This window comes from Octopus bimaculoides, chromosome 1, assembly GCF_001194135.2.
Source record: "Octopus bimaculoides isolate UCB-OBI-ISO-001 chromosome 1, ASM119413v2, whole genome shotgun sequence".
In the NCBI taxonomy this organism is placed as follows: Eukaryota; Metazoa; Mollusca; class Cephalopoda; order Octopoda; family Octopodidae; genus Octopus; species Octopus bimaculoides.
Window position 1 is genome coordinate 111,105,918 of NC_068981.1, and position 20,100 is coordinate 111,126,017.

General features: G+C 33.0%; 1 protein-coding gene across 1 annotated transcript in view; it reads left to right on the forward strand.

Moving 5' to 3' along the window:
* The window catches only part of LOC106877988 (multiple epidermal growth factor-like domains protein 8), a 575,983-nt gene that overhangs the window by 442,286 nt on the left and 113,597 nt on the right, over nucleotides 1-20,100 (forward strand). The window contains exons 23-25 of the mRNA XM_052968134.1: nucleotides 5,176-5,408; nucleotides 9,319-9,577; nucleotides 18,885-19,059. Coding sequence (XP_052824094.1) covers nucleotides 5,176-5,408; nucleotides 9,319-9,577; nucleotides 18,885-19,059 — 667 coding nt within the window. The remainder of the gene's footprint in view (nucleotides 1-5,175; nucleotides 5,409-9,318; nucleotides 9,578-18,884; nucleotides 19,060-20,100) is intronic.

The window sequence follows — 20,100 nt, forward strand, 5'->3', positions numbered from 1 at the left end:
TTTATGCGCGGGTGGGCTTTGGTGTATTTCGCAACTTTCTCATTTTTCATATTAATTACCATTATTCTATCTGTTTTTTTGAAGCCTTTCAATGCAGGGTGAGGGACGTCTTGAAGTTCTGTCCGACAAAAATTGTACCAGCGGGGTGGGAGTGGGATGTTTTTTTTTCTTCTGTCTGTAGGTTTGATGGTGATGATGATTTTTTTGTTTGGGGAAGGGAATCTGGTGTGTGTCGTTTCTTCCTTTTATTTGAGACTGTTGTGAATTCCATTTCTGTTGGTTCACTTTTCTCCCCGGCAACTATTTTCCCAGTCGTCCTCACATTTTCTTGTTTTTGTTTTTTTTCTTCAGTCATTTTACCTTCAATTGCCACAGTGGCTGTTGTTGTTTTTTTCCCTCGTCCACTCATGTTAGCGGTGTTTTGCTTTTTTATGCAGGTCGAGCGAATGTGACACCACATCAGAAATATCTGGTCATCCCATAAGTTCTGTCCAATTTTACCTTTTTTAAAATTGAATGAAATTTAATAGTATTTTAGAATGTCTAATGGAATTAAAAATTATTTTATGCATTTGTATACATTTAAACTAATTAGATATTATTTTACAGATTAATAGAATTAAAATTTCTTTGATTAAAACCCTTTCTAACAGGGAAGTATCCAAAGAGCATTTAAGGCACATAATGGTTTATGAGTACAAAAAAGGAAACTCTGCAGCCGAAGCTACTCGAAACTCAGTTTATGGGAGAGAATGCTTGAATGAAAGAACTTGCAGAAGATGGTTTGCAAAATTCAGAAGTGGAGATTTCAGCCTTGGAGATGAAGATCGAACAGGACGTCCAATTGAGTTTGATGATAAGCTCCTTAAGGCATTACTTGAAGAAAATCCTGCATTATCAGTTGAAGAATTGGCAATAAAGCTTAGTTCAAACCATACAACTGTTCATCATCATTTTCAACAACTTGGAAAGATTCCTAAATTTGGAAAATGGGTGCCTCATGAATTGTCTGAAAGCAACCACAAATCCCGAGTTGACAGCTGCTCTTCTCTCCATTCACGCGAACTCATTTCACCCTTTTTGGATCTTCTATCAAAATGTTAAACGTCATAAACAGTGGCTTGGTAAAAGGGAAAAGCTCAACTACAACCGAGAAGGGAACTTCATGGGAAAAAGGTTCTTCTCTCTCTCTGGTGGGATTGCAAAGGAGTAATTTACTTTGAATGCTCAAGTCTACTGTCAGCAATTAGAGCATTTGAACCAAGCTTTGAAGAAAAAAAACCCAGCTTTAGTGAATCGAAAAGGAGTGATGTTTCATCAAGACAATGCACGACCCCACACTGCAAAGATCACATCACAGAAGATCGAAGAGCTTGGTTGGGAAAAAATTCCTCATGCACCTTATTCTCCCGATCTTGCTGCTTCAGACTACCATTTGTTTTGTAGTTTACAGAATCATTTGGAGGACAGAACTTTCGCAAGCCAGGAGGAGGTCGAAACTGACATTTCAGAGTTCTTCGCTTTGAAACCAAAAGAGTTTTACATTGATGGGATTAAAAAGCTTGTAAATAGATGGAAGGAAGTCATAGATAATCAGGAAAAGTACATTGATGATTACATTTCAATTAAATATAACATTTGATCACTTGTTTTCTTCATTTAAAATTCAGACAAAACTTATGGGATGACCTGATAGCAATGTTTGTGTCATAAATATTATAGTTGAAAACAATTTTTTAAAGAAAAGCATATTTTCCCAGAAACTTTTTTAAAATGTAAGAGTAAAATTGTGTTTTAGTTTTTATATTTATCTTTTTTGTGTGCATTTTTATGAAATCCAACTTGAACTTACTTCTGGATATCTTGGTTTCAAATGAGTCAGATTGAATTAACATTCTCTGACCAACCAAAGAATGTCAGCATATTTTTATATAAGTTATTCGCAATAAATTCACAGGATTGTATTTTGTTTTGAATATTAATAAACTTGAGCAAGGCCAGGTCTTGTTTCTAGTTTACAGTAAAATTGGAATATTTATTCTGTATTTTTAACAATTTGATTGAGAAGAGTATTAAGTGTCTTCAAAACTATTTTGTGCTGTTGTGTATCATTTTCTAAAGAATGCAAGGGAAAAAATAATCTCTCAAATTTTGTTTTAGTAATAGTCAGAGAAGCTGATGAGATCAATATAGTTGACCTTCTATTTAAATATTAGTAGGTCAGTGTATGTAGCATGGATGTTGAAAGGGAATTTGAAGGATTATGGTTCTGGGGAGGAGGGATTGGATGATGTATTTAAAGTGAAATCTTGTAGGTTAGACACAGTAAGTGGGGTGGGAAGAACAAAGATGGATTGGACAGAGAATGTATGCAAGCATCTAGTTCAGAGGGGCACAGGTCCAGTAATGGAAAAGGATTTGGGCAGTAGGTATTCAATAAGGCTATATCCAAGATATCTGCTCAAGGATCACAGAATTTTTTATTACGTTTTTCATCCCTGAATTTAGCATTAAATATACATATTTATCTTAAAAAGTGTTAATTTACCCAAGATGTTAAAATTGTCCTTGAGTCTCACATCATTATATGCATTTAATGTTCTTAACCTCCTTACTTTTGATGAGGTTCAAGCCAAAGGCTTCTGAACATTATCTCTTAGTTATTCTACATGCTTGTTCACAGCTTCATAACTTATAATCACAAGGATCAATAAATGCTTGTATTAAGTAAAGAGCTGGTAAAATTTCAACAACCAATCCTGTTTAAAGAAAATTTTCCAAATATGAGTAACTCTTCAAAAATTTTAATGATATTTGATTTTTACATACCAAATTGATTAATACTTTTAGTATCAAATACTTTCCTTATTGAATACATTTATTCATTTCTTTAAATATTAACATATAGACTGAAAAACGTAGTGATTGAACTAATTGTAGAATTAAAAGATGTTGCTAGTTAATTCATTATTGTTATTGATTTTTTTTTTACATATTTGACAGCTGCTCATATTACATTAATATGATGATGATGAATTATTTCTAGAATGGAAATTACTTCATTTTGAGGGAAAGGTATTGTTCAATGTTATCAATTCTGCTAATTAAAAAATACAAGATAACACTTACACCCTTAATCGGGGTTAAGGTATGATGACTGAGGAAAAGGGAGAATAGCAGCTGTCTGATGGCCTCTGCTATAACAGTAAATTTACTTTATATGAGTGTCACATTTTAGTAGGATTACAGCTTGGCAGGAGGTAATAGTTCATGCACCACTTTAATTCACATTTAATATCTTGTGCTTCTACAATGCCCTACAATAAAATGCATAGCAGATTTTGTATTTGAATATTTCACATGTCAAAAGATTTTATGAAACAGTGAATAATAAAATTCAAATATTGACTTCACTCCTTACTCCTCTCATTGCATGATAGTGTGTGAGTTGGAACTTATATGCACTGCTACACTCGACTTCAGATTCTCTTACTTCTTCCTTTGCAAAATCACCTGGTAGTCAATCTTTTAACTTCCAACAGTACAATCAAAATACTGAGCTACTCTTATACTGAATATATACTATAAATTAATCTGTACTATGTGTTGAGATAGCTAATAATTATTTGCATTAGTTGACATTGAATACAAAAAAAAAAGAAAACCCCCTAGAAATTGAGAAGTACGTGTTTGCCTTACTTCTGCATACTCACCTCCTATTTCTATCATTATATAGGCTACTATAGCAGCAGTAGAATTTGTGAGAAAAAAAAAAAAAACAGTATGTCTATAGGCATGTGATTGAATCCTGTTAGTGATTTTCATTTTTTCTATCTTGTAGCAAGGCTTAAGTCTAGCATGTTATTGTGTGTAGCAGCATCCCCTTACCTATGTCTGTTCTCTGATGGTGAACTTAGCTAGAAGTTTCTCATGCTACAAATGGTTAAAAGCTTTACTGATTATATGTGGTGTAACATTACTTTCCTAAAGTTTTCAAGAATGAAAGCACACTAGTGAGTGATGTACAACAAATTTAAGATCTAACTCTACAGAAATCATACTGTTAGTCACTGAGGTGGTGATAGGTATTGAAATTAATGAAGGGGGTTTGTTGACAATTATTTTTCATGTTTCAGATGTTGAGAAGTGGTTGTTTGCAGAGACAGAAAAATTTAACCTTTTTTGGGTATGTAATACACTGTAATAGAAAAGAAAGAGACAGAGAGGTTGAAGAGCTAGCAAGGATAACACCTAGTTCTAGGGCTTTTGTTAGAAGTTGATAAAAAGGATACCTCCTGAACTAATCATCTTACTAACTTGGAGAAGTTTCCACACATGACAACTGTGTACATGATGGAAAGAGCATCTAAAAGGAAAGTTCAGAAGAAGTTTTGTCGGATCTATGTTATGTGAAGTTGGAGATGCAGTGAGTTCAAATGTAGAGTTATTTCCAGTTGCAATTGAATCATCTTGATTAAGGAAGAGTGGGTAGAATGACTGTGCAAGAGGTCAGTTTTCTAGATAAGATGTGTTATGCACATAGTCATTCATTACTCTTCTAATAGTAGTCTTGCAGGTAATATGGTGGTGGGAGGAATTTAAAACAGAGTTCCTTGTCTGTACTGCTACAGCACAACAGTGAATAAGTCACTTTGTGTATGAAGGGATGTGCTTTAGAAGTTGATTTTAGCAACTCACTTTTCACTCTCAGATACATTATAGATGAAACATTTATTGTTAGGAGTAGTGGATATAAAATTAATAAAGCTGTAATCCAGTTATTGGGCAGAAGTTTGTTGCAGAGGTTTACATCTCATATCTTTCTAACATCCAAGCTCTCCTGTTTTAAGATTTTTCCTCTATTGTTTTTGAATGATTGATTGTTTTTTTTTTTACTATTGTTTACTTTTTATTATTCAGAGTAATAGTAATAAATAAGCCTGTTGATTTCGTTTTTAATTACTTATCTTCATTTACCTTAATATTTAGATTAAAAAACTTACACTTATCCAAACAAATGAGCCATGTACAAAATATTTACCAGGAAATATACTTTTTAAATTCTAATTTTTGTTTGTTGTGTGTTATATATAGCTTACATATTATCATTAAAATCTCTTCATCAGCATACGGTAAACCCATTTAGATATTTTCTTACATAATTCATTCCTTTAGGTGAGATTACACGAATGGTTAGTGGAAATCCCAGATACTCCTGGAGTTGTGTTATTGCCGGTGTCCAGCAAAAAAGCCCCAAAGGTATCACAATGGGAAGTAGATCATTTAAACAACATTCAAGTGAGTGCCCTTCTGAATGTTATCAGAACAAAACCTGTGAAAAGTGTGTGTCATCTCATGGAGCAGAAGGTGGATCTCAGCATTGTGTATGGAGTGAAAAATTACATGAGGTAAGTTGAAAGTATATTAATTTTGAGTGTATATGTTTTTGCCTTTATTTTTGTTTATTTTAAATAATCTATTAGTACTGGATGTCTCTTCAACATGCTTTCTTTTTTTTTCTGCCTTTTATCTGGCTACTAACATATTTAATATACTAACAGTACTAGTGGAAATTTCATGATTATCTGAAATCTGTGAAGTAATTGAAAGTTTACAGAAAATATGCAATATATAATTTTGGGGTGGGGATTGTATTTGAAATATTTCATTCTTTAGATATCATAAAAGTTCATGTACATTGTACTGAATGTACAGTCTTAGGAGAAAACATCTCTAAAAGCTTTATTCCTTGATGCATATGTGTTATTTATACATTGAGAGTTGTCATCTATTATTTTTCATTTTATATTAAACTCTTAATCAAACATAGCCTGTCTATTCTGCTACTATACAACTGTGTGAGTAAATATTTAACACACACACACACACACACACACACACACACACACACACACACACATTGACATAACATTATATATATAGGTACAGATGTTAGTATTTTTCATAAAAAGCACCTTTTGAGCATTGGGTTTTCCTCTCAAGCACAGTATATTGCATCCATCAAGCAATATACTGTGCTTGAGAAGAAAACCCATCAAGCCAAGTGAAATCATAGTCTTGGCAGATACTGGTGCCATGCCAGTGGCATGCAAAAGAACCCATTACACTCTTGGAGTGGTTAGCGTTAGGAAGGGCATCCAGCTGTAGAAGCCATTCCAAATCAGACTGGAGTATAGTGCAGCCCCTCAGCTTACCAGCCTTCATCAAACCACCCATCCCATGCCAGCATGGACAACAGATGATGATGATGATGACTAAGATATAATTCAAAAACACTTAAAAAATACAGATAGATAGACTAAGAAAGTTAGACAACCAAACATGCAGTGACATTACAAATTTGTTCTCTCTTGATATTCTTCCTTCTTCCCCTCTGTCTTCATGTTTAGATCTCCACTCTCTTCTCTTTCACCTTCTTTCTCTTGCATGTATCTCTCTTTGTCTCTCACTTCTCCTCCCTCTGTATTTTTTATATTTGAGTTACTTTCCTCAGCATTACATGAAAGGTAGAGTGTACTATTGTATTTGTCAGCAATATTTTATGCACAACCATACTATTTGTGTTTCCTTATTAAGCTATATATTAATACATTAAGGTCGAAATGCATTATGCTATCATATGACTAGTTGAAGAGAAAAGCGAAGAGTGAGAAAGAAAGATGGAGAGAGAAACAAGTGAGAGAGAGAGAAATGTAGGGGGAATGTAATGTTTATTATGTGATTAAAACCTTAGTTGAAGGAATGATGTAGAGAAACAGAGTTAGAAATACAATGTTTAGCAGTGAGGTTATATTCTGGTGGTGATGTTAAAGAAAGGCAGAGAGAAAGAAAAGTGATATTATTGCTAGCTGATCCATGAAGTTATGTAGTTAGTGGAGTGAGAGGTGAAGAGAAAGAGAAAAAAAGAAATGATAATGACGTGAAGAGGAGGATGAAATGGTTAAAATGTTTGTTGAAGTTAGAGGTAAAGAGAAAGAGAGAGAGAGAGATAAGTGTTTAGCAGAGGTAAATTGTAAACATTGGATATTATTGTGACTGATAAGAAAATAACATTTTAATAATAATTTTTTAATATTGTGTGTCAATTTATTTGTCTGTCTATCCACATTGAATAATTCATCAATGGGTGGGTGGTTGGAGGAAAGAATAATAATGATAAATCTATCATAGATAGAAAGATAGATTTTTCAATGAAAGTGAGACAACTTAGCAAAATAACCACAGATGTTCTTATTTTTAAAAATTTGTTAATCAAACTTTGTATTGACAAGAAAATTAGATATAAACAAACAATTGAACTGAAATGAAATGAAATGGAATAATCTTGGTTGGCAAACAACTTAGACTGAGCTTTGTTACTGAAAAGTGTAATCATAGTTGTGGTGATGATGATAGTGGTGGTGGTAGTGAGTGAATAGGGAAAAGTGTAGTTTTTTTTTTAATTAAACCACAATTAATGCATGTGCTTAAGTGCAATTATTCATCATCTGCTCACTTAAAAATTGATCTTTATTTATAAAATGTGGATGGTAGATGATGTAAGAGAAAGAATGAGACAGTATAGGCAATGATGTGAAGAGAAGCAGAGGGTTGAATCACTAGAACAATCATGGGGGCATCAGCATGTAGAAGAGAAAATATGAATCAAAGAATATAGAATGAATGTTTACAACAGACAAGAGAATGTGCTCAAGATAGAATATAAAATGAAAATGAGAGAGAACATTAAACAAACTGTAAACATAAGGTTCAAAGTCACAGTGTTGGTGACATGAATATTTTCTGTTATCATTGTGAAGCTCTTAGATTTGTAAATGAACCTCTGAACTGCTGGGAGAAGGGTAAGTCATGTTCCCTCAGTTGCAACCTTATCCAGAAGAACTGAAAGGTGTTTTAAAATGAATGTAATGTAGAATATACAATTTATACAGGAACACTAATTTCTGTGGCTCTGTATAAACTCACAACCGTCTAAAACATTTTGTATTTACTGTGGAATTTCCACAGGTATGATAGCTTTTTTTTCCCAAAATCAAATTTTGAATGATATTTAGATTATATGCTTGCTAAATTGTGTCAATTTTACATGATTCCATTTCACATTCCATACTCATTGGCTTACAATACATGTGTTTTCAAACTTTCTTCTTAAAGCTGTATCCATTCTTTGTAGATTATAATCACTTGTCATTGTTCATTCTCAACAGATGCTCATGCCATATCTTTTAGATTATTCTTGGCTATGTTTATTTATTTGGAAAAATCTTTCCATTTCTCATTCCTCATTCTAATCCTAGATGGATAATTATCTGTAACTTTCAAAAATATTAAAAAAATGAAGTAAAAATGAAAATATCTCCATGGGTTTTTTTAACCCAATATTTACACACTATTATTTATAGCTTTATTTGCTCCAAGGATTATTTTATGTTCCCTCAAATTTTCATAATTCTTAACGCTATTTATATTTCAGTAGCTTGATTGTAATTTGATTGTAAGTGAAATGCAGCTGGCTGTGTGGTAAGTAGCTTGCCTACCAACCGCATGGTTCCGGGTTCAGTCCCACTGCGTGGCAAGTGTCTTCTACTATAGCCTCGGGCCGACCAAGGCCTTGTGAGTGGATTTGGTAGACGGAAACTGAAAGAAGCCTGTCATATATATGTATATAAATATATATATATATGTATGTGTGTTTGTGTTTGTTCCCCCACCATCACTTGACAACCGATGCTGGTGTGTTTACGTCCCTGTAACTTAGCGGTTCGGCAAAAGAGACCGATAGAATAAGTACTAGGCTTACAAAGAATAAGTCCTGGGGTCGATTTTCTCGACTAAAGGCGGTGCTCCAGCATGGCCACAGTCAAATGGCTGAAACAAGTAAAAGAGTAAAAAAAAAAAAGAATATTGTTATTTGTTAAATATGGCTGTTTAACTCTTAGCATTGTTTACAACATGAAGTCATCTGATGGTGCTTGGTTCTTTCAGCCCTGTAAACTGCCTATTTTGAAACACTCATTCCATTCATTTTAAAGCAAGTTATGAAATCTCTAATCTAAGGGAGACAACTTTAATATTTTCCTCATTTATTTATATACCACGGCATTCACTATTAATATCAATTATGTTGCTGAACTTTCCACACTGTAAAGATTTAAATAAACAAGCCCACTTTAAGCTATTTTCTGCTCAGTCAAAACAAAGACTGAACTTGTAATTTATAAAACTTTGAATAGGACGTTAAAAGTTAATTTGAACTTATTTTTCATTGATTTTATCCTTGTAACTTTTATTTTACAGTGTATACCTCCTGCTTATATCCCACTCCATTGTTCTGCTGGTGAATGTGGTTCCTTACTACGAGAGTATAATCATTGTCCAATCCGATGCATGGAAATTCAACAATGTTCTCGATGCATATCTTCCCCCAGCTGTGGATGGTGTTCTTTTGGTGATCAGCTTGATGGACGTGGCATTTGCATGCCTGGAGGCCTGTCTGGTACCAGCAATGGTCTTTGTTCAGAATCTAACATCACTTACGGTTCAACTCATCTTTCAGGTTTGCTTGTTATATTTTTTTGTTTTTTCATAAAATTCTAAAACACTTCAATCTATATATTTCTTCTTCATCATCTTTATAATTTACTGTTATCAATTGTGAATAGTATAATGTGGGTCTTATGAGTAGTAAAAGATAATAGTATTCCAAGTATACTGAACATATATCATATGAAAATTCTGCAATCTTATTTAAGTAGTTTTGTAATGTGGATGTATGAAGTTTGAGTATTATTTTTTTGAAACTTTAATACATCGTCCATTGTAAGGAATTATTGAATGCAAAACTCACTTTTGGCTACTTACTGAACTTAAATGTTAGACGTCTATAAATTCATTCTTCATGTCCATCTCAAGGCTGCTAATTAAGTATTAGTGAGGTTCCTACCTTGAAAATATAAATATTTAAATAGGGAAATGCGTGTAGAATTGTCATGGCCAATTAGTGTGAATTTTCCATTTTAAAATCCAATTTCATATTTATAGTGGTTTTAATTTAATTATCTCACTTCAAGATGCCCTTAGCTTCTGTTTTGGGTTACCTTCTGTATAAGTAAATTTTTTACTCACTCATGTTCATTTGATATATAATATAATGTATGTGTGTATAATGATGGTTATGGGTTTTCTTGTTGTGAACAAAAAATAAGGGCTCAGTAAAATAAAGTGGTAATCATGTTCTATGACCATGCATGTGTCTCTTCAGGCTTGCTGGTACCTTACAAACCTTTTGGAAAATGGAATAAGTTGAGAACTCAGTTTTCTCAAGTGTTTGTATATTATTTACTATGTATTTTCTTGAGTGGATGGCAAGGCCTACTTTGTTCTGTGCCACAACCCCACAATGCATCACTTCAGATTGTCTTTTAGTTTGTCTTTGAATGCAAGAGTGACCTTCTAACTGACCTTCCTGTTGGGAATTGACCAAAGAGAAGTTGTTTCAGAATTCTGATATCACTCATATGTAAAAGATGACTCTACCATCTAAGCTGGATTCTGATGTGTGTGTGTGTGTGTGTGTGTGTTTATGTGTGTGTGTGTGTATAAGTGTAGGTGTGGCAGTGTGGTAAAAAGTTTGCTTCCCAACCACATGGTTCTGCATGGCACCTTGGGCAAGTGTCTTCTACTATAGCCTTGGAATGATCAAAGACTTGTGTGTGAACTTGGTGGAGAGAAGCTGAGAAAAGCCTATCATATATATATGTATATATGTGTGTGCATATGTACATGTCTGTGTTTGTCCCAACCACCTACTACTTCACAACTTGTGGTGATGTATTTACATCCATGTAATGTAGCAGTTCAACAAAAGGGTCCAATAGAATAAATACCACACTTTAAAAAAAATGAGTTGATTTGTTTGACTAAAATTCTTGATGGCAGTACACCAGCATGACTGCAGTGTACCACCTCATGCTGTGATTTCTGCCTCATAGATGACAGAATTTATCATACACACCTGGTCATGTGGGCAAGCTTTAGGGTTTCAACAGTTACAACTGGGAGTGGGCTCTTGGTGATGCTTATGAGTGATAATGTTCTTTATATTGTGGCAGCAGCTGTATGATATTTTAACCAAATATCTTTTAAAAATCTTCCTGTATTTATGGTTTACTGGGAAATGCTTATCTAAAAGACAAGAATTTCTTGCCTACAGCACTTCTAACATTTAAGGAGAAGGGGAACCATATAATTTTCCTAGGTCTATTTTTAGGTCATTTATTAGGATTCAAATTTTTACTTGAAGGGTTGTAATATATCTTATCTATATAAAAGGGTGGGGGCTGCCATATACTAGCCTTTTCTCCCACCTTTTTGGAGAGAGGTTATAGGATCCAATGAGACACATTTTATGGACATGAAACCCTGGGTAACTTTCTCTAAATTAGTGTTCTTTGAAACCTGTGAGCTATGAAAATGTTGTCACCTCTCTTAAATCATCCATTCACTTCATGCCTTTGAAGACACATGAAATAAGATAGCCTTTATTTGAGAACAAGTAAGGATTAGTCACAGTTAGGACATCGGACTGTAAAAAAATCTCTCAATAATATATTTGCCAAACCAGAAGCAGTTGTAAGAATGAGTAAATGAATGAATGAACATGTACAGATGTCTCTGATATATAGTTTAATTATTTTTATTAGCCAGTTAGGAACTATATTCTACAAAATCATCTTGGCTAGAATGCCTTTGATTGTAATTTTATTTGATCAAGGTTGACTAGGCTTAATCAACAGTGACTAACCAAATTTTTTGCAACCTACACTCTACTCTTTTAAAAATATAAAACCATACTTGGTAATGTTAGGCCAGAAAAAAAAATTGAATAACCATATCTGGGATGCTAGTTGTATAATAAAATGTTAATACTTATCAACACACAGATCATCTTGAATCAGGAAATAAATTTTAAAGCAATGATTTTGCACAAAACAAGCAATGAGAATGCTGAAAAACAGTTGGAGTCATAGTTCTATACAAACAGACAACCTTTAGAAACAAAAGTTAATCTTAACATGTCTGGAACTACAACAAAGGATACCAAAATATCAGTTTTCACCATTCCTTTATATTGGAATCCCACTCCAATAATGATGTTACTGCTTATATTACATTGTTAGTAACAAGAGCAGCTAACAAACTAAAGTTGAAGTGCATTATATACAAAATACAACATCCAAAGTAGGCAATGAACATACATAGACATAACTTTAAAAATTTAAACATCAGGCAGTACTCCAGCAAGGCCACAGCCTTTGGGCTCAAATACATTAAAAAATCCTCCAGTATACACTAACAGCTTAAAAGATGTAACCTTTAAAGGACTGAAAGCTCTTTAAACATATAAGATATTTACAATACAAGAAACAATGTTATGAACCTAGTTATAAATATGACTCCTCAAATTTCTACTCTTTCAGAAAGCAGGATAAGCTGGCCTCATAAATAAAAATCATAGAGACAGTACATAGATGCCACAGATGATATACAAATTCTAGCAGGGCATAATATCAGACTTGAAATGCAAACATTGGAGGTAACATTGAACTTTAACCCAACAACATGAAATACATTAGCATAATAAATATATAAGTACCACATCAACCATGTAGCCAGGCTACACGTCCTAGCTGTGATAATAAAATACTCTTAGACACCTTCATTGAAAGAGACTTCTGCTTGCACAATACATCTAGTACAAAACCTATACAGATAAACAGAAGTGTTGACACACAAGTAACTACCTATGCCTTAAGCAATCCACACATTCCAGTAAATTTATTGCATCTCATTTCCAGGTGTCTACTCCAATAAAAGGCAGAATTGAGGTTTTCGAAATTTTTATATCCTGGTGTTGGATAATTAATTTAATGAAGCAGGAGGGAAAGAAAGTATTCACATGATGCACTATGATTGGTGTTACACAAGGTTAAACACTCTCTTCCAACGGCTCACAGTGAACTGCTTACCTCAATTGCTGACAGGTATTTTATAGCAATGTGTCAGTCCACTTTTAGTCACTTGGAGTGGGGGTCGAAATCCTTCCACAACATCTCTTTTTAGAATTAGTCTCTCCTAACTTCTCCCCTCTTGAGAATTAAACTCCACTCAGAATTTTAATATTTCTTATTCTTAGGGTTCAATTCCAGTATTTCTGTTCTTTTTTGTTTTCTGGTGTAGTTTCAAATTGTTTGGGTGTTGGTACCTCAAACATGTACAATACTTCCATGAGAATTTCATTTTTTGTGACTGTTTTTTCCACAAATCATTTTTTAAGTTGGTTAATATGTCTTTTATGTTTGACATTTTTTCCTTTTACTTGGAATATCATTCTTCCAATTTGTTTAATAATTTCACTGTTCTCCCAGTTTTCTTTACCATATCTATAGGTTTTTTTAAAAAAAATTTTGTTACCTAACTTAAAGAATTTTGAAGTATTTTTGTTGTTTGTCTTTTTTCTGTTTTCACTCAGTGCCAACTTAAAAAAATGGATCTGATTTTTCTAGCAAACATCAATTCTGTGGGTGACATTCCAGACAGGGTATTTGGATTAGGTGTTATTCGGTACACTCTTAGAAATTGTTGAAGTGCAAGGTTGTCCATTACTTCATTGTTTGCCTTTTTCAATACCCTCTTAAAAAGTGTCAAAAAATGCACCACTTCTCCATTTGACACAGGATAATAAGGCAGAGTGGTCACATGTTTGCTACCGAACATTTTACAAAATTTTCTGAACTCAGCTGAAGTATATTGAGTTCCATTATCAGACACGATGGTATCAGGGATACCATACCTTGCAAACAATTCATGTAAAAAAAAACTTACTATAACCATAGATGTTGGCTTTTTACACTTATGTACTTCAGGTCACTTTGAAAAACTGTCCACCATAACAAGGTAATATGAACCCTTAAGTGGACCTGCATAATCAACATGCAGTCTCAACCATGGAATATCTGTTTTTGGCCATGGTTGCCATTTAGTGCCAGGTGCTTTCGCAGCTAAGGGTACACCCTCTGCATGCTTTCACTAGTTCTTCAATCTCACGGTCCATTGTTGGCCAATATACATAACTTTTCATTAACAATTTCATTGTTGAAATCCCTGGGTGACCAATGTGAAATTCCTTTTGTAATTGTTTCTGTAATGTAACTGGCACTATGAATCTTTTTGCAGACATCAACACATTGTCACACATTGAAAATGGGTTTGTGTTTGTGTTGCACATATTTTTATCTCTTTTAGCCCTCAGCATTTCTTTTATTTTTGTAATGAATTTATTGTTTTCTGATTTTGATTTTATGTTTTGTAATGTGATTGGCAGATCACATATGACGTTACACAAAACATTTTGGATTTGATTTTCCGCTTGCAACACAGCAATCACGGTATCTTCAAACGGTTTAGTATTTTTTAAAATCAGTTTTGATAAGCAATCAGTGTGTCCTAACTTCTTGGATGGTATATACTCCATCTTAAAATCATAGTTTAATAATATAGTACTCCAGTGTTGCAACCTATTAGCAGTAGGGATTCCTTCCTTAGAACCATATATAGATAATAACAGACAATGATCAGTCTGTAGTTGAAAACTTCTACCATCTAAAAATCTATGAAATTATTTTACAGCAAAAAAATTACTAGAGCCTCTTTTTCAATTTGGCTGTAATTTTTTTCTGCTGATATCAGAGAATGTGAAGCATGAACCACTGCTTTCATGTTACCATCTTTATATTTATGTATCATTACTGCTCCTATACTGTACTCAAAGACATCTGAAGCTACTACAATCTCCACTGCAGGATCAAAGTGTGCTAACAACAAATGAGATGTTAATATTTTTTAATTTCGTCAAACAACTTCTGACAATTTTCAGACCAATTCTGCTTTACATCTTTTTTTAATAGATTATTTTAGTGGGACTCATACCTTATGCATATCTGGAATATAATTTTGGTAATAATTCACCAGTCCCCAAAAAAGCTTATAAGGTCGCTATATTTGTCAGAGGGGGCATATTTTTAATTGCATCTGCCCTTGACGGATCTGGTCAATGCTCATTTCTGTCAATTTGTCCTATTATTTTTGGTAAGAAAAATTCACACTTTTTTTTACTCAAAGTAAAGCTGTAATACCTAATTTTTTCAAACACAAAATTTATGTTCTCTACTTGTTGGTCCTGGAATTCACTTTTTATGAGTATATCATCCAGATATGGAATTGCGAATTCACAGTCCGCTAACATAACATCCATAATCTGTTGAAAAATTGCTGGTGTGATTTTTAAGCTAAATGGTAACTTGTATTTATGCAGTCCTTCATGTGTGTTAATTGTTAGGTATTTAGAGCATTCACCGTCTACTATAATTTGTATGTATGTATCAGAGAGATCCAATTTAAAAAATATCTCTGATTTTATTATTCTTTTTCTTAACCTACACAGTTAGTGATACTTATTGATGATATTCCACTTTTTGGATAACTCCAAATTTTTCTAGTCTCTCTAGCTCCAAATTTATCTGTTCTAATGCTGCGAATGGTTTAAATGCTGGTATGGCATTTTCTTTTATTTGAAATGTTACCTTTGTTTTGGTGCATAGACCTAATTCATCAGACAGAACTTCAGGAGAAATCTTTTTTAATTTTTTTCTAATTCGTCTGACAACTTATTTGTACTGGCGGAAAAAAACCATTCACATTTTTACCAAAAAGATTTATGATGAGGTCCCATTAGTTAAATAATTTTATCCAGTCAGTTCTGAATAAATTTGTCATATTATTTATCACAAAAGCTTTGGCTTTTAAGGTTTTTTCACAAAAAGTAACATCACTTGTCAATTCACCCTTAAAATGTAATTTTTTTCCTGAAACACCACATGCAATTTTCAAAGTTTCTTTTAATCTAGGTCTCCAGATTTTTTATTGAGATATCACTGCCTATATCCAATTGTAACTTTACATTTGTGTTATTAATTTTTACATACACAAATTTCCTTTGAGGCTTGTTCGTATTTCTTGTCATCGATAACCCATTTATGTGATTTTTTCTATTGAACTGTTTTTTAGGTTTTGCTTTACAGTATGATTTTTTATGACTTATCACACTTGGAGCATATTATATTTTTAAACAGACAGTTACTTTTAAAATATAGACCACTGCACCCCATTACCAGATGACAAGCATGAATATGAAAGCAATCTTTTTCTTCAGTTTTATCTGCATCATGTCTTAAATTTATAATCCTCTGGCATTCTTCTGCTACTGCTTGTAGAGTTAATTTTTAGTCCTGTTCTAATTTTGTTAATATCTGGGAATTTATATCTGCATCTTTGTTTGCAGTAAGCCCTTGAACAACAATTAGACATTTGAACAAGTTTGGAGTTAATTCATTTCATTTGAATTTTTCACATTCTCTGTTAACAACTCCAGTATTGGTGACAAAATTTTGATCATCGTTTTTGACCAAATTTAAACATTACCAGCAAGTATTGGACAGGGAACTTACTTCACTGAAAATTTTCAATAAAAAATTAATTGCTTCATCAAAACAAACCTCACTGGTTTCTTCGGCAGAATATAATTACTATATTTTTCATGTTCAGCAAGGAATAACTTTCTTAAAATGTAGTCATATTTTTTTTTCATCCACCCAATTTTTACATTCTTCTTTGAAGATTTCTTCATATCTTCGAAAATATGCGTAATCCCTTCTGGTTTATAGCTGAATTCTTCAATTGAACTTGCTACGCTGTCTTTAACATTAATTCCAGCAACTGTTGGTTTTGTTGTTGTTGCAATTGCACCACAGAGGTCAATAAGTCCTCCATATTAAACGATTTTTCTTTGGTTTCACACCAAAAAAAAGAAAAAATTGCACTGTCCAATGCAAACTTCGAACAACTTGTCACCATTTTTATATCCTGGTGTTGGAAAAATAATTTAATGAAGTAGGGGCAAAGAAAGTATTCACACGACACACAATGATTACTGTTGCTGACAGTTCTTTGTGTCACTTAGTCACTTAGTGGGTGGTCGGAAATTCAATAGCACCACATTCGCAAGTATAGAATGACAGTTAATATTTCTGTCCTCATAGCTGAAGATTAGAAGTTTCAGAATCAATCATGATTTTTTTGTAAAACACTCCACTCTTGTGCTGCAGCTTTACATTCCAGTTGGGTCCTCCTTGTCTACGCCTTGATGTCATATTTCCATTTTCATATTTTTTGCTTGCAAGCTTTTTCTGTCCATGCAGCCCTTGAGGGTGCAACGTTTAAGGTTCTAGACCCTGATAACATGGCCAAAATATTGCAGTTTTCACTGTCTGTCTAATATTATGAAATTATCAATCTTCTCTCAGACTAAATTCTTCATTTTATGAGCCACCCAACTGATTTGTAGCACTCACCTGTAGTACATTATCTCTAATACCCTCAGTTGCTTAGTCTTTATCCACCTCTAGGGCCTATGTTTTACACTTATACAGTGTTATAGTAAATAGATTTAGTAAGAAAATTGTAGAAGCTTCTAAGAAATGTGATGTGTAAGTCTGCATATAAAAAAAATAAACCTTATTACACATCTGAAACAGTCAACTTCATAAGATTTAAGGACAAACTCAGCCACAATATACAGAAATGTAGGTCAATATCAAGGAATATAACAGAAAGGTAAGGGTATAACAAAGAAAATAAATAAAAGAAAAGCTGACACAAACATAGACACTCACCTAAAATACTCAGAGCCTAAAAGAGTTATTGCACTCAACAACTTCAACTATACCAAATCTACAGAATTTGGGAATTAGGCAAAATTATAACAATTTTTAATAAGTTACAAAGTTCCAACTGAAGAAATATTGCATAGATCAGTACTTCGCAAACAGCAGTACTGTTCTCTGCAAGGCAGTGGAAAATTTTACCTAGGTACTGAGAACAAAGGGGGTAATAGCTGCTTCTGTACAGTCTTTTTAGTATTTGACTCCTGTTTATTTTTAAATGAAATTATAATATCATGACAAAATGTTTGTTAACCACAATCACAACAATAACAAATGTGAATAAGTAAATAAAACAATACATGCCATTTGCAGTATTTTCTTGAAGTAGGGTGGTGCTGTGTCAAACTAGCTTACAGAACTGGTCTGATAGTATGTGTATATATTAAAAACAGAGAGGAGTTTAAATTATAGCAAGAGGTATTGAAAAGGTTTTAGTAAAAGAAAAGGAATGATAGTTAAAAAGGTTTGAGAAGCACTGACATAGATTAATCCCCTTTTAAGACACCCTTCCTGAATAGTTGTATAAAACTACCTTTGATATCACAAATGGATTCACACTGCTACACTCAATAACTCTCAAAAATATTGGGTAATTCAATAAATTATTTACATTCATTGCTGCACAATTTTAGCTTCAAGCTTATTTAAAAGAAATCAATATTTCATTTCTCAAAGCATGTTGTTTAGCTCTATGTTAACCCTGGTTGAGCATATTTATGATCAAAAACATTTCAGCCATAACCATCCTGTCTTAAGGCTATTTAAGAACTATACATGGAGATTAGGTGACAGTAAAGAGACTCCTTAATAATGTTCATTGAATAAGTGGTTTTCATTAGAACAATTAAATTTAAGCAGAAACTATTATTAAAACATGGAAGAAACAAGCATAAATTAACATAAGCTTAATAATTTGAAAATAACTAAAGAAAGTATTTAGAATATATAATAAAAATTGCATGAGTGAGATCCTACTGATATTTCAGTGCTAGTAATTAATTTCAAATACCTTTTATTTTATAGAAAGAATCCAAGATAAGTTTCCTGATAAAGATTTAAAAATTTCTTGGGTATTTGTAAAATGCCCTCCTGAAGATGAATGTAAGAATTCACACCACACTTGTGATGCTACAACCGAAAAGTGTGTTGATACACCAGATTCCTTCAAATGTATTTGCAAACCAGGTTATAAAAAAAGGTGATTTCATTTGACTTTGTACCTTTTATTTTTTGTTTCTATTTTTATTTACATTTAAATTGTTGTTCATGCTTATTCTTCTCTGCTGACTGAGTATAACATTTCTTATAATTACAATTTGTGAGGAAAGGTATCAAGTATGTGTCATGAACTAATACTTAAAAATGGCAAAATGCATTAATAGAGTAAATCTACAAAAGGCCTTATCACAATGAGACAATATGTAAAAATAGGACAACAAATGTTGTCACCACACTCACAAAAGGTAAAATGGTAAAGTTGTTACAGTGTCAGATAAAATTCCTTGGATCATTTGGTTTGGCTCTCAGTATTCTGTGTTGAATTCCTATTGAGGTCAACTTTGCTTTTCTCCTTTCAGAGATGATAGACAAAGTACCAGTCCATTGTGATGAACTAACAGAAAGACTGCCTGCAGGCAGTTTTCTGCTAGCCCTTTGATAATATTTTCATATTTGATTCCCAATTCTTATAATTTTTATATTTTACGTCTAATTATTTCTTTGTATAATAGGGCTCACTTGCTTAGTAAGTATTGCTTTCATTATTTTATTTTATCATAATCTTTTCTAAACAAACATCACGATAGTCCAACAACAGAGGGAGAAGCAGTTTGTCAAGTTTTGCCTTCCCTTCAATGCAACATAGCGATTTCAATTCAGCAGCCTTTCTGTAAGCTTTGCAGTGTGTGTGTGTGTGTGTGTGTGTGTGAGAGAGAGAGAGAGAACATTGCAAACAATGAATGAAATAAATATGAAATGAAAAAATCATATAAATAAAAAGGGCATTACTACAGATGTATATGCTCCCAACTTTGTTGCCTCATAACCAGAAAAATGGATACTTTTTAACAAAATTTTCTACAAATACCACTTAGATGTTGTGGCTTCAGAGTATATAGGGATTTAGGAGAAAGAATTTTTCTGAGGGGGTAGAGAGAGGCGTTTTGGAAAATTCACACAGTCTGACTTTTTTCCCTCATAATTTTCAAGAAGATGGATACCTTTTAATGAAAATTTATAC